This window comes from Neofelis nebulosa, chromosome 11 (genome assembly GCF_028018385.1).
Source record: "Neofelis nebulosa isolate mNeoNeb1 chromosome 11, mNeoNeb1.pri, whole genome shotgun sequence".
Taxonomy (NCBI): Eukaryota; Metazoa; Chordata; class Mammalia; order Carnivora; family Felidae; genus Neofelis; species Neofelis nebulosa.
The window spans coordinates 51,295,898-51,311,314 of record NC_080792.1 but is presented as its reverse complement, the minus strand read 5'-3'; the positions used below and the strand labels follow the sequence as shown (position 1 = coordinate 51,311,314).

The window sequence follows — 15,417 nt, the reverse complement described above, 5'->3', positions numbered from 1 at the left end:
AAACAAAAATAATATAAAAACAGGGAGGAGGACAAAGCATAAGAGACTCATAAATATGGAGAACAAACAGGGTTACTGGAGGGAGTGTGGGGGGGGGATGGGCTAAATGGGTAAGGAGCATTAAGAAATCTCCTGAAATCATTGTTGCACTATATGCTAACTAATTTGGATGTAAATTAAAAAAAATTAAATTAAAAATTAAAAAAAGAAACAAGCGTCCTATTTCCATTTCATAACTCTATGTGTACCTTAGCTGATTTTTAAAATATGCGTATTCTGATGTACTTCTTTACTCTTTCTTTGTGCCCCTAGCTGTTAACAGGTCTACCTGAATGCTTTCTGTTTGTTTAACGAAAAGACACTGGTTGATCCTTACTGAAGACTGAAAGTCTTATCCATCTGTTCATTCATTTATTCCTTCTTTCAACAGCTATTTATTGGGTACTTGTGATGGGACAGACATTGCACTAGATGCGGGTGAATTAGGATGTGGTCTCTACTCTGGGGGATGACTATAATTTACCTGTTTACTTGTCTGTCTTCACATGTAGTTCTTGGAAGATGTGGAAAGTGGGCTTTAAGGTTTATAAAGCTGACAAATTTATTTCCGTCATTTATGTTGCCTTTAATTTTTGTACGTTCTTAAACATTGCAAGAAAGGGCAATTCTTGTATATCAAATCAGATCTGCCCAGCCAGTTACACTCTAATTGCAGACATGCCGGTGTTCTGAGGTTGTCTTTCTTCTTGTCTATATTCCGAGTGCTCCCCCTCGTGGTGCCTTGCTGTATGTGGTCAGGTCCCACGCCGGGTGGTAAGGAGCCTGTCCCTGAGAATCTCAGCCCTGCCCCCGGGACCTCCCCCAAGGCCAGCACCCCTGCCTAGACCCCTGGTCTCCTTGCTAGTGTGGACTTCTAAAGACAAGCTCCCTCCAAGCCTGAGACCTAGTTCAGGGGAGTGACTAGATATAATGGACTCCTCCATAAAACAGTCTCAGAGCTAACAGTGACTCCCTTAAGTGAAAACCACACAGTGGAGGCAAAGTTTCCGTACTTAAAACCAATTTAGTATTGATTTTTACCTAATGGAAAAGAAAAAGAAATCACCTTTCCCTGTCATGTTAAGCCCAAAGAACTAGTTGGGCACTGAGAATCTTTTGATGATTTCCTTATCTCCTTGGGCATTGTAGATCAATTTGGGTTCCTACATCTTCTCAAGAAAGTTACCCCACCATGGCTGGAAACAATACTGCCCACATTTCCTCAGTCAGTACCATTTTTATTTTATTTTATTTTATTTTATTTTATTTTATTTTATTTTATTATTATTTTTTTAATTTATTTTTTTAAATGTTTATTTTGAGAGAGAGAGAGCACGACAGAGCATGAGCAGGGGAGGAGCAGAGAGAGAGGCAGACACAGAATCCGAAGCAGACTCCAGGCTGAGAGCTGTCAGCACAGAGCCTGACCCAGGGCTCGAACTCACAGCATGAGATCATGACCTAGACAGAAGTTGGACACTCAACCAACTGAGCCACCCAGGCGTTCCAGTCAGTACCAATTTTAAATGTCTTGTTCATTGTCACCATAAACCGAAATCCCAATATTTCCAATTCCAAGCTACACTCACTGTGTACCTTTGTGCAAATGGCTTAACATCTCTGAGCTTTAGTATCTTCCTTAGCAAATAAGAATAGCAATAGGATTTACCTCTTAAGGTTTTGTATTGAGATAAACAAGCAAGGCACATAGTGTGCCTCGATTTCCTTCCACTTCCTTCTGAGAGCACAACAAAAACCAGTTACCAAATCACATGTCCCAAGTTTTGGTAGTGTAATGTTGCCATGGAGGAAGATCTCTGGGGAGAAATGCCCTGCCCATTCCTTCTGTTTCCCCCTAAAATGTCCTACCTGCTGACTATTCCTGTAGTTTACAGATTTTCAAAGTCCTATATAAACTTGGTGTGGGGGTCAAATCACTTTAAGCCACCCTGGAGTTTCTCACTTTCAGTTAATTTCAGATGCTCTCTGAATATTAATATTATATTAATATATTAATATAATATTAATTATTAATCATTAATACTTGTATCAATCAATATATTAATATTATATTAAATCATATGTTGATAATCTCTGAATATTAATATTATATCAATATAATATATAATTATATATAATATATAATTAATATTATATTGATATAATAATATTCAATATTAAAAAGGAGGGGCTGTGAAGGGGTTTGTGATGACCCTAGGTCACCTGAGGATAGGTAGTGCTCCGTACTAGGAGACTGGGGGCACCAACCCCATATTTGCTAAGTCATCATTTGCCTAAAGTATCCTTTATCCTCAGTTTAAATTTAGGGGGGTACCTGCGTGGCTCAGTCAGTTGGGCGTCTGACTTCAGCTCAGGTCATGATCTTACGGTTCATAAGTTCGAGCCCTGCATCAGGCTCTGTGCTGACAGCTCAGAGCCTGGATCCTGCTTCGGATTCTGTGTCTCCCTCTCTCTCTGCCCCTCCCCCACTCACACTCTGTCTCTCTCAAAAATGAATACGCGTTACAAAAATTTTTTCTTTAAAAATAAAAAAATCATAAAGTAATTTTAGGGAGGGGGACTCAGAGTTAAACAGGTTTTCCTTTTTTTTAATTAAGTTTTTGAGGCTTCAAACTTTAAGAGTATAATTTAATGAATGTTTATATAGTAAGAAGGTTTTTAAGAAAAAAATCCTACTAGTTCTTGGGATTCCTGAGGGCAAACTGAAACTGACATCTGTTTACTTGACCCACCCCTAACTGAAGCATTCTTTTCTTAGTATTACACCCTTGACTTGTGGGGAGGCCAGAGAAAGGGACAAAAACAGAAAGTCACTGGGTCCCAGAGGCACAGTGCCGACAGCTGATTTTCTCTGGGGTCATTCATAACTGTGCTGGGTTAACACGCTCATGGACATCATGAGCCTCAGTTTCCTTAGCTGTAAAGGGAAAGTAATGGTTTATGCAGATGTTGGAAGGATTACTACACATGATAATGTGTTTTATAAAGGGCCTGTAAATGATATCTGTTGTCATTATTCCCAGGGGCCAGCTCACAAGCCCATCACAGAAGAATCCAGCTCCAGAGGCTTTCACATTATCCTTATAAGGAGCTATTTTTGACTTCCTCAAATCTTTTGCTTGCTGTCCAAAGGGAGGAGGGTTTGCAGCTGCTAGTCAAGTGATCTCCTTTCCTTGCTAAGGACCCTGTGCCACAAGGGGTATAGGTGTGGCCGTAACATCAACCAATCTGGTGACAGGTTCACAGATAACTTTGGCGTCAGCCTGTCACACAGACCTGCTCCAGTGGCTCAATGGACACCCAGAGGCCACTGTACTCAGAAATAAAGAATTCCAGCAGCTATCTGCAGTTGGTGGCCTCCAACTTTACATGTTTATAGGTATAGGTGTAGGGAGGAAATATTAAAACTTTTATTTTTAAGTTTTAATTTAAAAACTGATCCCCTATCTCTATCAAAAGTACATAAACATTTTTAAAAAAGGGGGCGCCTGGGTGGCTCAGTCGGTTGAGCGTCCGACTTTGGCTCAGGTCATGATCTCACGGTTTGTGGGTTTGAGCCCCATGTTGGGTTCTGTGCTGATAGCTCAGAGCCTGGAGCCTGCCTCGGATTTTGTGTCTCCCTCTCTCTCTGCAACCTCCCCGCCCTGTGCCCAACTCTCACTGTTTCTATCAATAGTAAGTAAACATTAAAAAAAATAATAATTAAAAAAAATTGATGGCGGGGAAGGAGAAGTAGGTGGCAGGGTAGGAGAAGTAGGGAGTTGTTTAATGGGTACAGAGTTTCAATTCTGCAAGATGGAAAGAATTCTGGAGCTTGATTGCACAGAATTGTGAAGGTATTCAGCACTATTTACCATACACATAAAAATAATTAAGATGGTAAATTTTATGTTATGTGTATTTTACCACATTTATAAATTTTTAAAAATAAAATTTTAAAGTAATTTACTCTCAATGTTAAAATTTAGAATACTTTCCAAATTATTTTGTTACAGTTTTGATTTCCTCTTTGATTTAAGGGTAATGTTGAAAATAATTTTAAAAAATAATTGAATTGTTTTGAATGTTTTGTTCATTGTTAATGTTGTTAAACTGTGAGCCATGCAGTGTCCATAACTTAGAAACATATTAAGCTTAATTCTGTAACATATGAACAATTTTTAACATCTTCTCTGGATATTTGGATATATAGTTGACCTTTAAAAACATGGGTTTGAATTGCATGGGTCTACTTACAGGTGGATTTTTTTCAATAAATACAGGATGGTACTATAAATGTATTGTCTTTTCCTTATGATATTCTTAATATTTTCTTTTCTCTAGCTTTATTGTAGGAGTACAGTACACAATGCATACAACACACAAAATATGAGTTAATCGATTGTTTATACAATTGGTAAGGCTTCTGGTCAACAGTAGGCTATTAGAAATTGTTTTGGGGGCATCAACAGTTACATGCAGATTTTCGACTGGAGGTCAGCACCCCTTACTCCCACATTGTTCAAAGGTCAACTGTAATGTGTATTTCCCATTGGTAAGATACATAGTTTGAACTGTAACTATTAAGCAAAGGCATTTGAGTAAAGAAACTTATTAGGCTGATGTACTATTTTATATACATTGGTGCTTTCTTGTGGTGCTTATGTCAGACCACTGCATGTCACCAACTGCTCGAGAGGACCATGGGGAAGTGGGTCCTCCACATTCCAGGAGCATCCACACTGGTTCCCTCTCTCTTTGTTCCCTTGGAGCCGATTGCAATGAATTGCCATTTAGAGGGCTCAGGTGAATGATGGTTTTATTATTTAGTTTTAACTAAGCTAGCCCTCACCAAATGGGGAAGAAGCTTCAAAAGATTCTTGATAAAAACAAAACAATACCCATGAGATTAAAAAATATGAATAATTTGGGGCGCCTGGGTGGCGCAGTCGGTTAAGCGTCCGACTTCAGCCAGGTCACGATCTCGCGGTCCGTGAGTTCGAGCCCCGCGTCAGGCTCTGAGCTGATGGCTCAGAGCCTGGAGCCTGTTTCCGATTCTGTGTCTCCCTCTCTCTCTGCCCCTCCCCCGTTCATGCTCTGTCTCTCTCTGTCCCAAAAAAAAAAAAAAAAAAAAAAAAAATATGAATAATTTAAGCTCAGGTAGACAAGAAGCAAGCGGCAGCGCTGAAACGTCTTCATTATAAGCTCTTTGTTGGTCACATGACAAAGTAAAACTATGATCTAATCAGACCTGGCCATCAACTAAAAAGTTTCAAAATATTTTCCAGATTATTTGAAATGTGGATTTAACATCCACCCTAGCTAGTGATGAACCTCATCCTACATCTATTTTTTGCCTTGAGATATTAATGGTAGCAATTCGTGTGTCTAATTTACAAATAAACTAATATGCATAAATTTAGGAATGAACACTAAGAATAATATTAGTAATAGGGATGGGGGCTCAAAAACCTTTGGAGACCACAGATCTAGCCAAAAACTCCATGAACACTTTTGACTCCATATCCGGAGTCAGAATGGACTAAAGATAAAGTATTTTTAAGAAAGTAGCACTTCCCCAACAGAGATGAATCCCTCAAATTCCTGGATTTGGAGTCCTTCAAAGGCCCACTCTGCCTTTGAAGTTTTCATCCACTAAGAGCTGCTCTCCAGAAAATCTACTGTTAGGGAAAATAAATAAGTCATCAACTGCACTAACAGATGCAGTATTTATGGTCTAGCTATATTTAAGAGCAGGTGTTGTTCCCAATTACTGTACCTGCTTTTCTTCTTTGCATTTCTTCAGGGTTTTCATTAGATTGGTATGTTCCTCCTCTCTTCTTTCCATCATGATTTTCATCTGCTTCATACCAATCAAAGCCTTCTTCACTTCTTCGTCTCCATCTATGTCTCCAGCCTCAGGAAAACCTAAAAGAAGCATTGCAGTTTTTTCCCTTTGAGATCTGATCAAATTGCAGTGTATCAGAATACAATAAGTTCACCAGTTTTCATTATGTCCCTTAAATAGAGACTTAGCTGTTCTTTTGCAGCATCAAATTCTGGAAGCAGATCACAATGGGATTGGCTGTTAGCTGCCCCACGGACACAGCTGCCATGTAGATGATACCTTCTATTCCTCGTGTCTGAGCTCCTAGACAAGTCAGAGTTCATTTAACCTCATTCTTGTCCTTTCACTCAGGGCCTGTTTCCAGTTATCCAGTTTTTTTTTCTTTCACTTAAAACTCAAGTGTGTTTATATTAGAAAAAAATTCAGATTTTCTTCACAGACAATTTATATTAAATGCCAAATGGGAACCTCAAACACAGCGAACAATTGCCCTTTCTTTCAGCTTCAATTGCCTTCCCAGGAGGCATTAAAACTAGAAAGTATCTCATATAATACAAGATTCTTTAATAACCTGCTGGACATCTCTTATATACCCTTTCAAAAATTGTATTTACTTTTTTATTTTAGAGAGAAGGAGAGAGAGCATGCAAGCACGAGAGAGGAGCAGAGGGAGACAGGGAGAGACAGAGAGAATACCTTTTTTTTTTTTTTTAGTTTATTTATTTAATTTGAGAGAGAAAGAGCACAAGTAGGGAAAGGGCAGAGAGAGGATCTCAAGCAGGCTCTGTGCTGTCAGCATAGAGCCCGATGCAGGCCTCAATCTCACAAACTCATGAGATCATGACCTAAGCCAAAATCAAGACACTTAACTGACTGAAACAGCCAGGTGCCCAGGCACAGAGAGAGAGAGAGAGTGAGAGAGAGAGAGAGAGAGAGAGAGAGAGAGAGAGAGAGAGAATTCTAAACAGGCTCCGCACTCAGCATGGAGCCCGATGCAAGGTTCAATCCCACAACCCTGGTGTCATGACCTGAGATGAAATCAAGAGTCTGACACTCAATCGACTGAGCCACCCAGACACCTCTTTTCTACATCTTTAATAAGCTTTTGGTGGGTATAAAATTCATTGTCATTCTCTCTTTGCAGTAGTCAGTATGGCTTTCAAAGGAACTTATTTTTGTTTCTGAGTTTAATCATAGACCTTCCTAAAGCAGCATTTTAACTAATTTATTTTTCTAAGTATTCAGTACCCAAAGCATATATCGTCAAGCAAAGGTCACAAGTTCATGAACATAGACTAACCAGATTCAATGTCACTATAACCCATTCTTTCACTATTTCAGGAATAACTGCACAGATAACTTTAATTGTTTAAATTTTTCAAATGCTAGAAAAGAATTTCACTGTTCGTTAAAACCGTGCTGAGAGGACACCAAACATCTGGATGATACCAAGAAATGCAGCCCGAAAGTTGGCAAGTTTTATCTGTGTGATAGCAAACATCTGGATATGTGAACGTTCTCAGATACTCGGCTGGAATTCTCTACTTTTATTCCAGATGTTTGGCATCATGTGTACTTGGTTTAAGTGCTGAGAGAACATCCTACCGTGAAACTGGAGGGCCGTAATGAATACTGTTATCTCTCAACCGTAAATCACTTGTATACGCCAGCAACACATGCAAACATGCAAACAGGACACAGAGCAGATAAAGAAACCAAACATACCCTTCAGGTTTCCATGGATACCGGCTTTGTCCTTCCAAGTAGGTGCGCAGTGACGTCCTTCCAACCATAGCAGATACACAATAAACACCAAGAGTGATGGCTTCATGTTCCTGCTGTTACTGCAAAGGAAAAATAAACCTGTACCAAATGCCTTCCATTAGGTTAGTTTTTGCCAGCATCAATTGAAAACACATGGCGATCTCAAGCAGTTTTCTGTCAATTTTTCTTTATGATTTTAGACAAGTTATGCTAATATGCCTGAGACATAAGGAGACCTGAAATATAAATTAAAAAAAAAAAAAAAAGACAACCCAAGTCCCTATTTTGTTTACATTCTTTATGACAGTTAAATAAGGTCATCATTTGAAGTATTTGAACTTCAAGACATCGAATAGTATGGATCACAGCCCCATAGAATCCATACTTCATTGTATGTTCTTGTCAACAGAAACAGCCTGAAATACAGAATTAGTTAAAATATGTCAGAAGGATATTTTTTTCCTCCAAAATTCTGAGTGCTCAAGTAAGTTTTTACCCTGGGTAGTTTATGACTTATTCTTTCACGAAAGCAAAAATAACCTCACAGATTTTTCTTATATGTCTTATGAAACCCATCAAGATACATGAATAATGTACAATTACTTTTTTTCTTTTCAGATAATGAATGTTCTTTTAAATTTAATTTGATATACTTTTGTTATAAACATTCCAGATACAAATAAGTTAGATTATCCTAACTCTTCCCAAAGAGATATTTACCTGCTTTATGTATATTTGTTATTTTGGGAAGAAATAATTTCATTATTTAATCAACATCTGGATTGTCTTTTTAATAAAATAACACTGGTACTAGTAGTTACAAAACTATCCCATTTTACATATCTACACCTATCCTATGAACTAACTCTTCTTTCTATTAAGACTTTATTTTACCAAATGAAACTTTTTAATATATATTTACCACTAACTTTGCAGTATTTCTCCAGTGAGGTTACCACCCGCTTCTTAAAGGGCCTTCAATTTTCTCTGATTTAACTTTCATCTCTGTCAGGGATTTAGCCTGGTTCTTTTAATTTGATGACACAGTTCATAATCCTATTAGCCTAATATTTTGAGATTAAGAGTATGGTTTAAAATTTGGTAGGTTTTAGAAAGAAACACTAGAGGGCGGGCTGTGCACATGATCAGGAACAATGACCTTGAGTAACGTTATTATACACAAATATTTTGTAATTGAAGTATAGTTGACATACAATATTTTATTAGTTTCAGATGTACATCATAGTGATTTGACATTCATATACATTATGAAATATCACCATGATAAGTCTAGTTACTATCTGTCATCATACAAAGTAATTGTAATATTATTGACTATGTTACCTATGCTATAATAAATGTAAATGTATATAATGCTGCAATAAACATAGGGGTACATATATCTTTTTGAATTAGTGTTTTAATTTTCTTCAGATAAATACCCAGAAGTGTAATTACTGGATCATAGGGTAGTTCTATTTTTAATTTTTTGAAGAACTTTCATACTGTTTTCTACAGTGGCTGAACCGGTATACATTCCCACCAATAGTGCATGAGGATTCCCTTTTCTCTGCATCCTCACCAACACTTGTTATTTCTTGTTTTTTAGATACTAGCCATTCTGATGGGTGTGAGGTGATACCTCACTGTGGTTTTGATTTGCATTTCCCTGATGATTAGTGATGTTGAACATCTTTTCATGTGTCTGTTGACCATCTGCATGTCTTCTTTGGAAAAATGTTTACTTTCTGCCCATTTAAAAAAATGTTTATTTATTTATTTTGAGAGAGAGAGAGAGAGAGTGCACATGAGTAGGGTAGGGGCAAAAAGAGAGGGAGAGAGAGAATCTCAAGGAGGCTCTGCATTGTCAGCACAGAGCCCTGACACAGGGCTTAAACCCACGAACTGTGAGATCATGACCTGAGTCAAAATCAAGAGTCAAATGCTTAACTGACTGAGCCACTCAGGCACCCCTCTCTGTCCATTTTTTAATTAGACTGTTTGTGGGTTTTGTTTTGTTTTTGTTTTTTGTCTTGTTTGGTGTTGAGTTGTAGGAGTGCTTTGCATAGTTTGGATATTAACTCCTTATTGAATATATCATTACAAATATCTTCTCCCATTCAGTAGGTTGCCTTTTAGTTTTGTTGATTGTTTCCTTCATTGTGCAAAAGCTTTTTGGTTTGGTATAGTTCTACATGTTTATTTTTGCTTGTTGCCCTTTGCCTGAGGAGACAGATCCAAAACAATATTGCTAAGACCAATGTCCAAGAGTTTACTACCTATATTTTCTTTTAGGAGTTTTATTGTTTCAGGCCTTAGATTTAGGTCTTTAGTCCATTTTGAGTTTATTTTGTATATGGTGGAAGGAAGTGGTCCAGTTTTACTCTTTTGCATATAGCTGTCTAGTTTTTCCAACACCATTTGTTGAAGAGACTGTTTTTTCTCCATTGCCTATTCTTGCCTTTTTTGTTGTAAATTAGTTGATTATATACATGTGAGTTTATTTCTCACATGAAATATGTGTCTGTTTTTGTGCCAGTACCATACTATTTTTATTACTTTAGCTTCATAGTATAGTTTGATATTAAGGAGTGTGATACTTCCAGCTTTGTTCTTCTTTCTCAAGATTGCTTTGGTTCTTTAGGGTCTTTGTGATTCCATTCAGGATCATTTGTGGTATTATTTATTCTAGTTCTGTGAAAGATGCTATTGGTATTTTGGTAGGAAGCGCATTGAAACTGTAGATTGCTTTGAGTAGTATGGACATTTTAACAATATTAATTCTTCCAACCCATGAGCATGGTATAGCTTTCCATTTATTTGTGTCAATTGCAGTTTCTCTCATCAATGTCTTATAATTTTCAGAGTATAGGTCTTTCATCTCCTTGCTTAAATTTATTCCTTTGTATTTGGTTCTTTTTGAACCAAATTGTAAATTTGATTTACAATCAAATAAGATTGTAAATAAGATTTTTTTAAGTTTCATTTTCTGCTATTTCATTATTAATATATAGAAATGCAACAGATTGTTGTATATTGATTTTGTATCCTGTAACCATACAGAATTCATTTATTAGTTCTGGTAGTTTTTGGTGGAGTCTTTAGGATTTTCTAGTATCATATGTTATCTTCAAATAGTGACAGTTTTATTTCTTCCTTACTAATTTGTATGACTTTTATTTCTTTTTCTTGTCTGATTGCTATGGCCAGGACTTCCAGAGTTATGTTCAATAAAAGTGGTAAAAGTGGGCATCCTTGTCTTTTTCTGATCTTAGAGGAAAAACTTTCAGCTTTTCACCATTGAGTATGATGTTAGCTGTGGGTTTGTCATATATGGCCTTTATTATGCTAAGGTATGTTCCCTCTGTACCCACTTTGTTGAGAGTTTTCATCATAAATGGATGTTAAATTTTGCCCAGTGCTTTTCTGCATATATTAAGATGATTATATGCTTTTTATCCTTAATTTTGTTAATGTGGTATAATTTGCAGATATTGAACCATCCTTGCGTGCCTGGAATAAATCCTACTTGATTGTGATATGTGATCCTTTTAATGTTTTTTTTTATTTTTAATTTATGATTGAAGTTTAGTTGACATACAGTGCTATATTAGTTTCATGTGCACAACATAGTGATTTAACAGTTCTGAACATTACTCACTGTTCCTCACGATCAGTGTGGTCACCATCTGTCCCCATATAACATTATTACAATAGTATTGACTATAATTCCCTATGCTGTACTTTTCATCACCGTGACTTATTTATTTTATAACTGGAAATTTGTACCTCTTAATCCCATTCACCTATTCCTCCCATCCCCCCAGCCACCTCCCCTCTGGCAACCACCAGTTTGTTCTCTGCATTTAAGAATCTGGTTTTTTGTTTGATCATTTGTTTTGTTTTTCAGATTCCACATGTAAGTGAAATTATATGCATTTGTCTTTCTCTGTCTGACTTATTTCATTTAGCATAATACCTTCTAGATTCATTCATGTTGTCACAATTGGCAAGATTTAATTCTTTTTTATGGCAGAATAATACCTGTTTTTTTAAGTGTTTATTTTTATGTACTTATTTTTGAGAGAGAGGCAGAGAGAGAAATAGAGAATCTTAAGCAGGCTCTGCACTGTCAGCACAGAGCCCAATGTGGGTCTTGAACTCATGAACCATGAGATCATGACCTGAGCCTAAATCAAGAGTTCAATGCTTAACCAGCTGAGCCACCCAAGTGCCCCTGTAGCAGTTTCTTATAATCCTTTGTATTTCTGTGGTGTTGATTATAACCTCTTCTCTTTCATTTCTGATTTTATTTATCTGGGTCCTCTCTCTCTCTCTCTCTCTCTTTTTTCTTGATGAGTCTGGCTAAAGGTTTATCAATTTTGTTTATCTTTCCAAAGAACTAGCTTTTAGTCTCATTATTATTTTCTATTATTTATTGTTCTGTTTCATTTATTGATGCTGAGGGGGCACTGGTGGGTGGGGCTGGTCCTTGATGTGGTTGGTTGTAAAGCCCAGCCCTGACTATTGCAGTGCATTGGTAGGCAGGGCTGCCCCCTTCCAGGGGTGGGAGTTGCTTTGGTGGGGAGGATGTTCTCTGGGTGTGGCAGGGTGGAAGTATCTTTGGAGAGGGACTCTGGTCCTGGCTGAGCTATCCATGGTGTGTGGTAGGGTGGGAGTCACTTTGGAGGAGTGCCTGCCAGAGTAGGTGAATTGGGCAGAGCAGGTCCACCTGGGTAGGGTGAATGGTGGTAGCAAGGTAGATGGGAAGTATCAGAAATGTCACTCATCAAGGTAGATGCTAGTTAAAAGGAGATTAAGGAAAATGGGGCCTGTCAGCAGTCCTATCCCTAGAGAAGATTCTTACAACTTCCTGCTCCTTTGGCACATTCCCTAAAACTAGTCAATAAATCTCCTTCATACGTGGCCTGGGAGTTTTTCAAACTCCTGCCTCTGTGTTGGGTCTCAGAGTGAGTGAATTTGTGCATGAGCCTTTTTTTTTTCAATATATGAAATTTATTGTCAAATTGGTTTCCATACAACACCCAGTGGCATGAGCCTTTTGAGAGCAGAGTCTCAGCTCTCCTGGAGTTAAGCCCTGTTGATTTTCAAAGCTAGGTGTTATGGAGGCTTGTCTTCCCTTGGAGGGACCCAGGGCTGGGGTGCCTGATGTCAGGCTTGAATTCCTTGCTTTTCAGGAAGGACCTCCACATTCATGACATTTCTCCCATGTGTTTCACTGTACCAGGGCTGTAGTTCCCGACTAGACCACATCTCTGTCCTTCCTACCTGTCTCAATGTGGCTTTTTGTTTATATCTTCAGGTGTGGAAAGGCTGTTCTACTGGCCTGCAGGTTGTTTTCAGAGAGTTGTTCTATATGTAGTTGTAGTTTTGGTGTGTCCGTGGGAGGTAGTGAGCTTAGGATCTTCCTGCTCTGCCACCTTGATCTTCTCTTCTCTACACAAATTTGTTTTGATAGGACCCATTACAACCTTAAGCATTTTTTTTAATTTGAAATTTATGATACATATATTCCTATATAGGCCAAACAAATTTCTTTGGAAATATAAGCCACAATACAAAATAGAGTAAATAAACTCTCAGATAAAACATTTTGAAGATTATTTATATAGCTGGCATTTTTTTGAATATATGCAAACACATTCTAAGTAGATAAAGTATAAAAACCCAGCATATAAATAATGCAATAGATGAGTATTTCAGGCCCACTATAATTTAATAATTGATTAGCTGAACTGAAAATCCAGCTAATGATTTGTTTAAAAACAATTTAGAGAACTCTTAGTCACCATAGCCAGTTGTAGCCTGGGTCTCTCTGGCTACTGACATCTCAGAATCATCATGGTCCCCTTTAAAATTTGGAGGAATTAGCCGGTCAATACTTATTATGTGCTTAGTACTTTCTAAGTGGGTCACACTGACTGCTCTGAACTAGCCCACCTGCCTTTTGAGGGCCCTTAGTCTCCGTATTTGAGCAAACTGCTGTTTAGACTTTATCTGTGCTCCACTTGGGCACCGGGATGGGCAATTACAGGACACACTCAAAGTCCAGCCCACACCCCATTTCAGCTGTCTTGATTACCCACTAATTATCTGTTTTAGTTGGAAACCTCTTAGCTCTATTGGCAAACAGATCATCTCAAAGCAAAATTTGAACTATTAGTATTTTAAGTAGCTTAATGTCACTGTTGAGCAATTACAGTCCACACCTGAAAACAGATGTGTCCTATCCTGAGAGGTGACTAGTCGGCCCATGGAAGAAGCAGGGCTTTGGGTATTTTTCTTAGGAAGAGAAGAGCACAGTTCTGGAAAAGTTAGTCATAGTAAATTAATCAGCGCTACTTCAACCCTGAGAACTCTTGCTCATTAGTTTGCTGTTGTCTAAGTTAGGGACCATTTGAAGTCATGGCTGACATCTCCGTACTTTTTCAACAAGCCCACATTTTTTTGAAAAAGGAACCTGTTGTTTAGCAATACCAGTGCTTTATCCTGTAGTGGCAGATTGTTTTCTGTAATCCATGTTCCTCCTTTAAGTGTAATTTCTGAAAACCTAAGTTTATTACTAACTAGTACTAACTACTTTTTAAATATCCTGAAGCTTCCAAAAAGTTTCTTCCTCTAATTATTTCATCTGTTTTTACAGCTGCCATTTTGTTCTTAAGATTAAGCAATATTTCATACAAACCCCATTATTTTCATAATTATGACATCATTATGTTTAAGATTTAAGTGGATTATAAAATATTCCAAATGGCTATTTGGTAACCAAGGAGACCTAGAAGCAAGGTCATCTTAGGTAAGAAAGACAGAAAGAAGGTATGTGGAGTATCAACCGAGAAATAGGCTGAGGAGTCAGACAGATGGACTTCAAAATGTCAGGCTACGTTGCTAAGGTCAGACTTGGACAGCATGTCTTATATATGTGACCATAATGGACTTGTTACTAAGTCACCCCTGATTAGATTCACCCATTCTGCCACTGGCATAGCCAGACAACCTCAGCCCTTCCTATTGGGATACTTACTTGGCAGAGAGCAGATGAGGAAGCCTGTGCCATTTGTGCTGTTTCCTATGTGCAGCCCAACTCCAAGATACAAAGTCAACAGTCCCCTGCAGTTTTGCAAACTGGGAGCCTTGCATGTGTCCTGTACACAGCCGGAGTTGCTGACTTGCACCAGTAAGGTCAGAAAGGGAAGGAAAGTGAGTGAATCTCTAATGCGTTCTCACAACTGATGAGATATGGGCTAGTGGATTCTCCATGATTCAAACAACCTACTCTTCTTTGGAAGGGTGAGAGGCAGGAGTGTTATCCTGGTAGAAGTAATCCTCCACAGTAACAAGAGGACATTCTACACACACACACACACACCAAGGAGGGACTGTATAAAAGAAGTAAAATGAAAAAGTTCAAAAATTTAAAATCCAAATTATTTATGTAGATTATAATAGTAATTAATTTCAGTAGATTTATTTCCTTCCTTCCCTTCCTTCCTTCCTTCCTCCTTTCCCTCCTTCCTTCCTTCTTTCGTTCCTTGTTTCTGTTCTTTCTTCTTTCTTTGTCTTCATTAATTTAGCTATTTATTTAACAAATTTAAAGGACATGATTCATATTACAAAGCTAAATTTTAGAAATAGAATAGAAATTCTCTTTTACAAATTGCTCCCTTTGTAGGCAAAGGTTGGCTAACTCACTGATAGAAAGAACCAGTGGTATAGTATAAAGATCACTGATTTAAGAGGTCAGT

General features: G+C 37.8%; 1 protein-coding gene across 3 annotated transcripts in view; it reads right to left on the bottom strand.

The window, feature by feature from the left end:
• CLUL1 (clusterin like 1) overlaps positions 1–14,718 on the bottom strand; it is a 36,721-nt gene extending 22,003 nt beyond the window's left edge. The window contains exons 1-3 of one of the 3 annotated variants that reach the window (XM_058692561.1): positions 14,697–14,718; positions 7,613–7,731; positions 5,819–5,967 (exon numbers count right to left, since the gene is read on the bottom strand). In XM_058692561.1, coding sequence (XP_058548544.1) covers positions 5,819–5,967; positions 7,613–7,718 — 255 coding nt within the window. In that variant the 5' untranslated portion in view covers positions 7,719–7,731; positions 14,697–14,718. Of the gene's footprint in view, positions 1–5,818; positions 5,968–7,612; positions 7,732–8,573; positions 8,674–14,696 lie in introns of those variants that run through there. The other 2 variants (XM_058692562.1, XM_058692563.1) reach the window with 2 other exon arrangements.
• Positions 14,719–15,417: the final 699 nt, after the last annotated feature.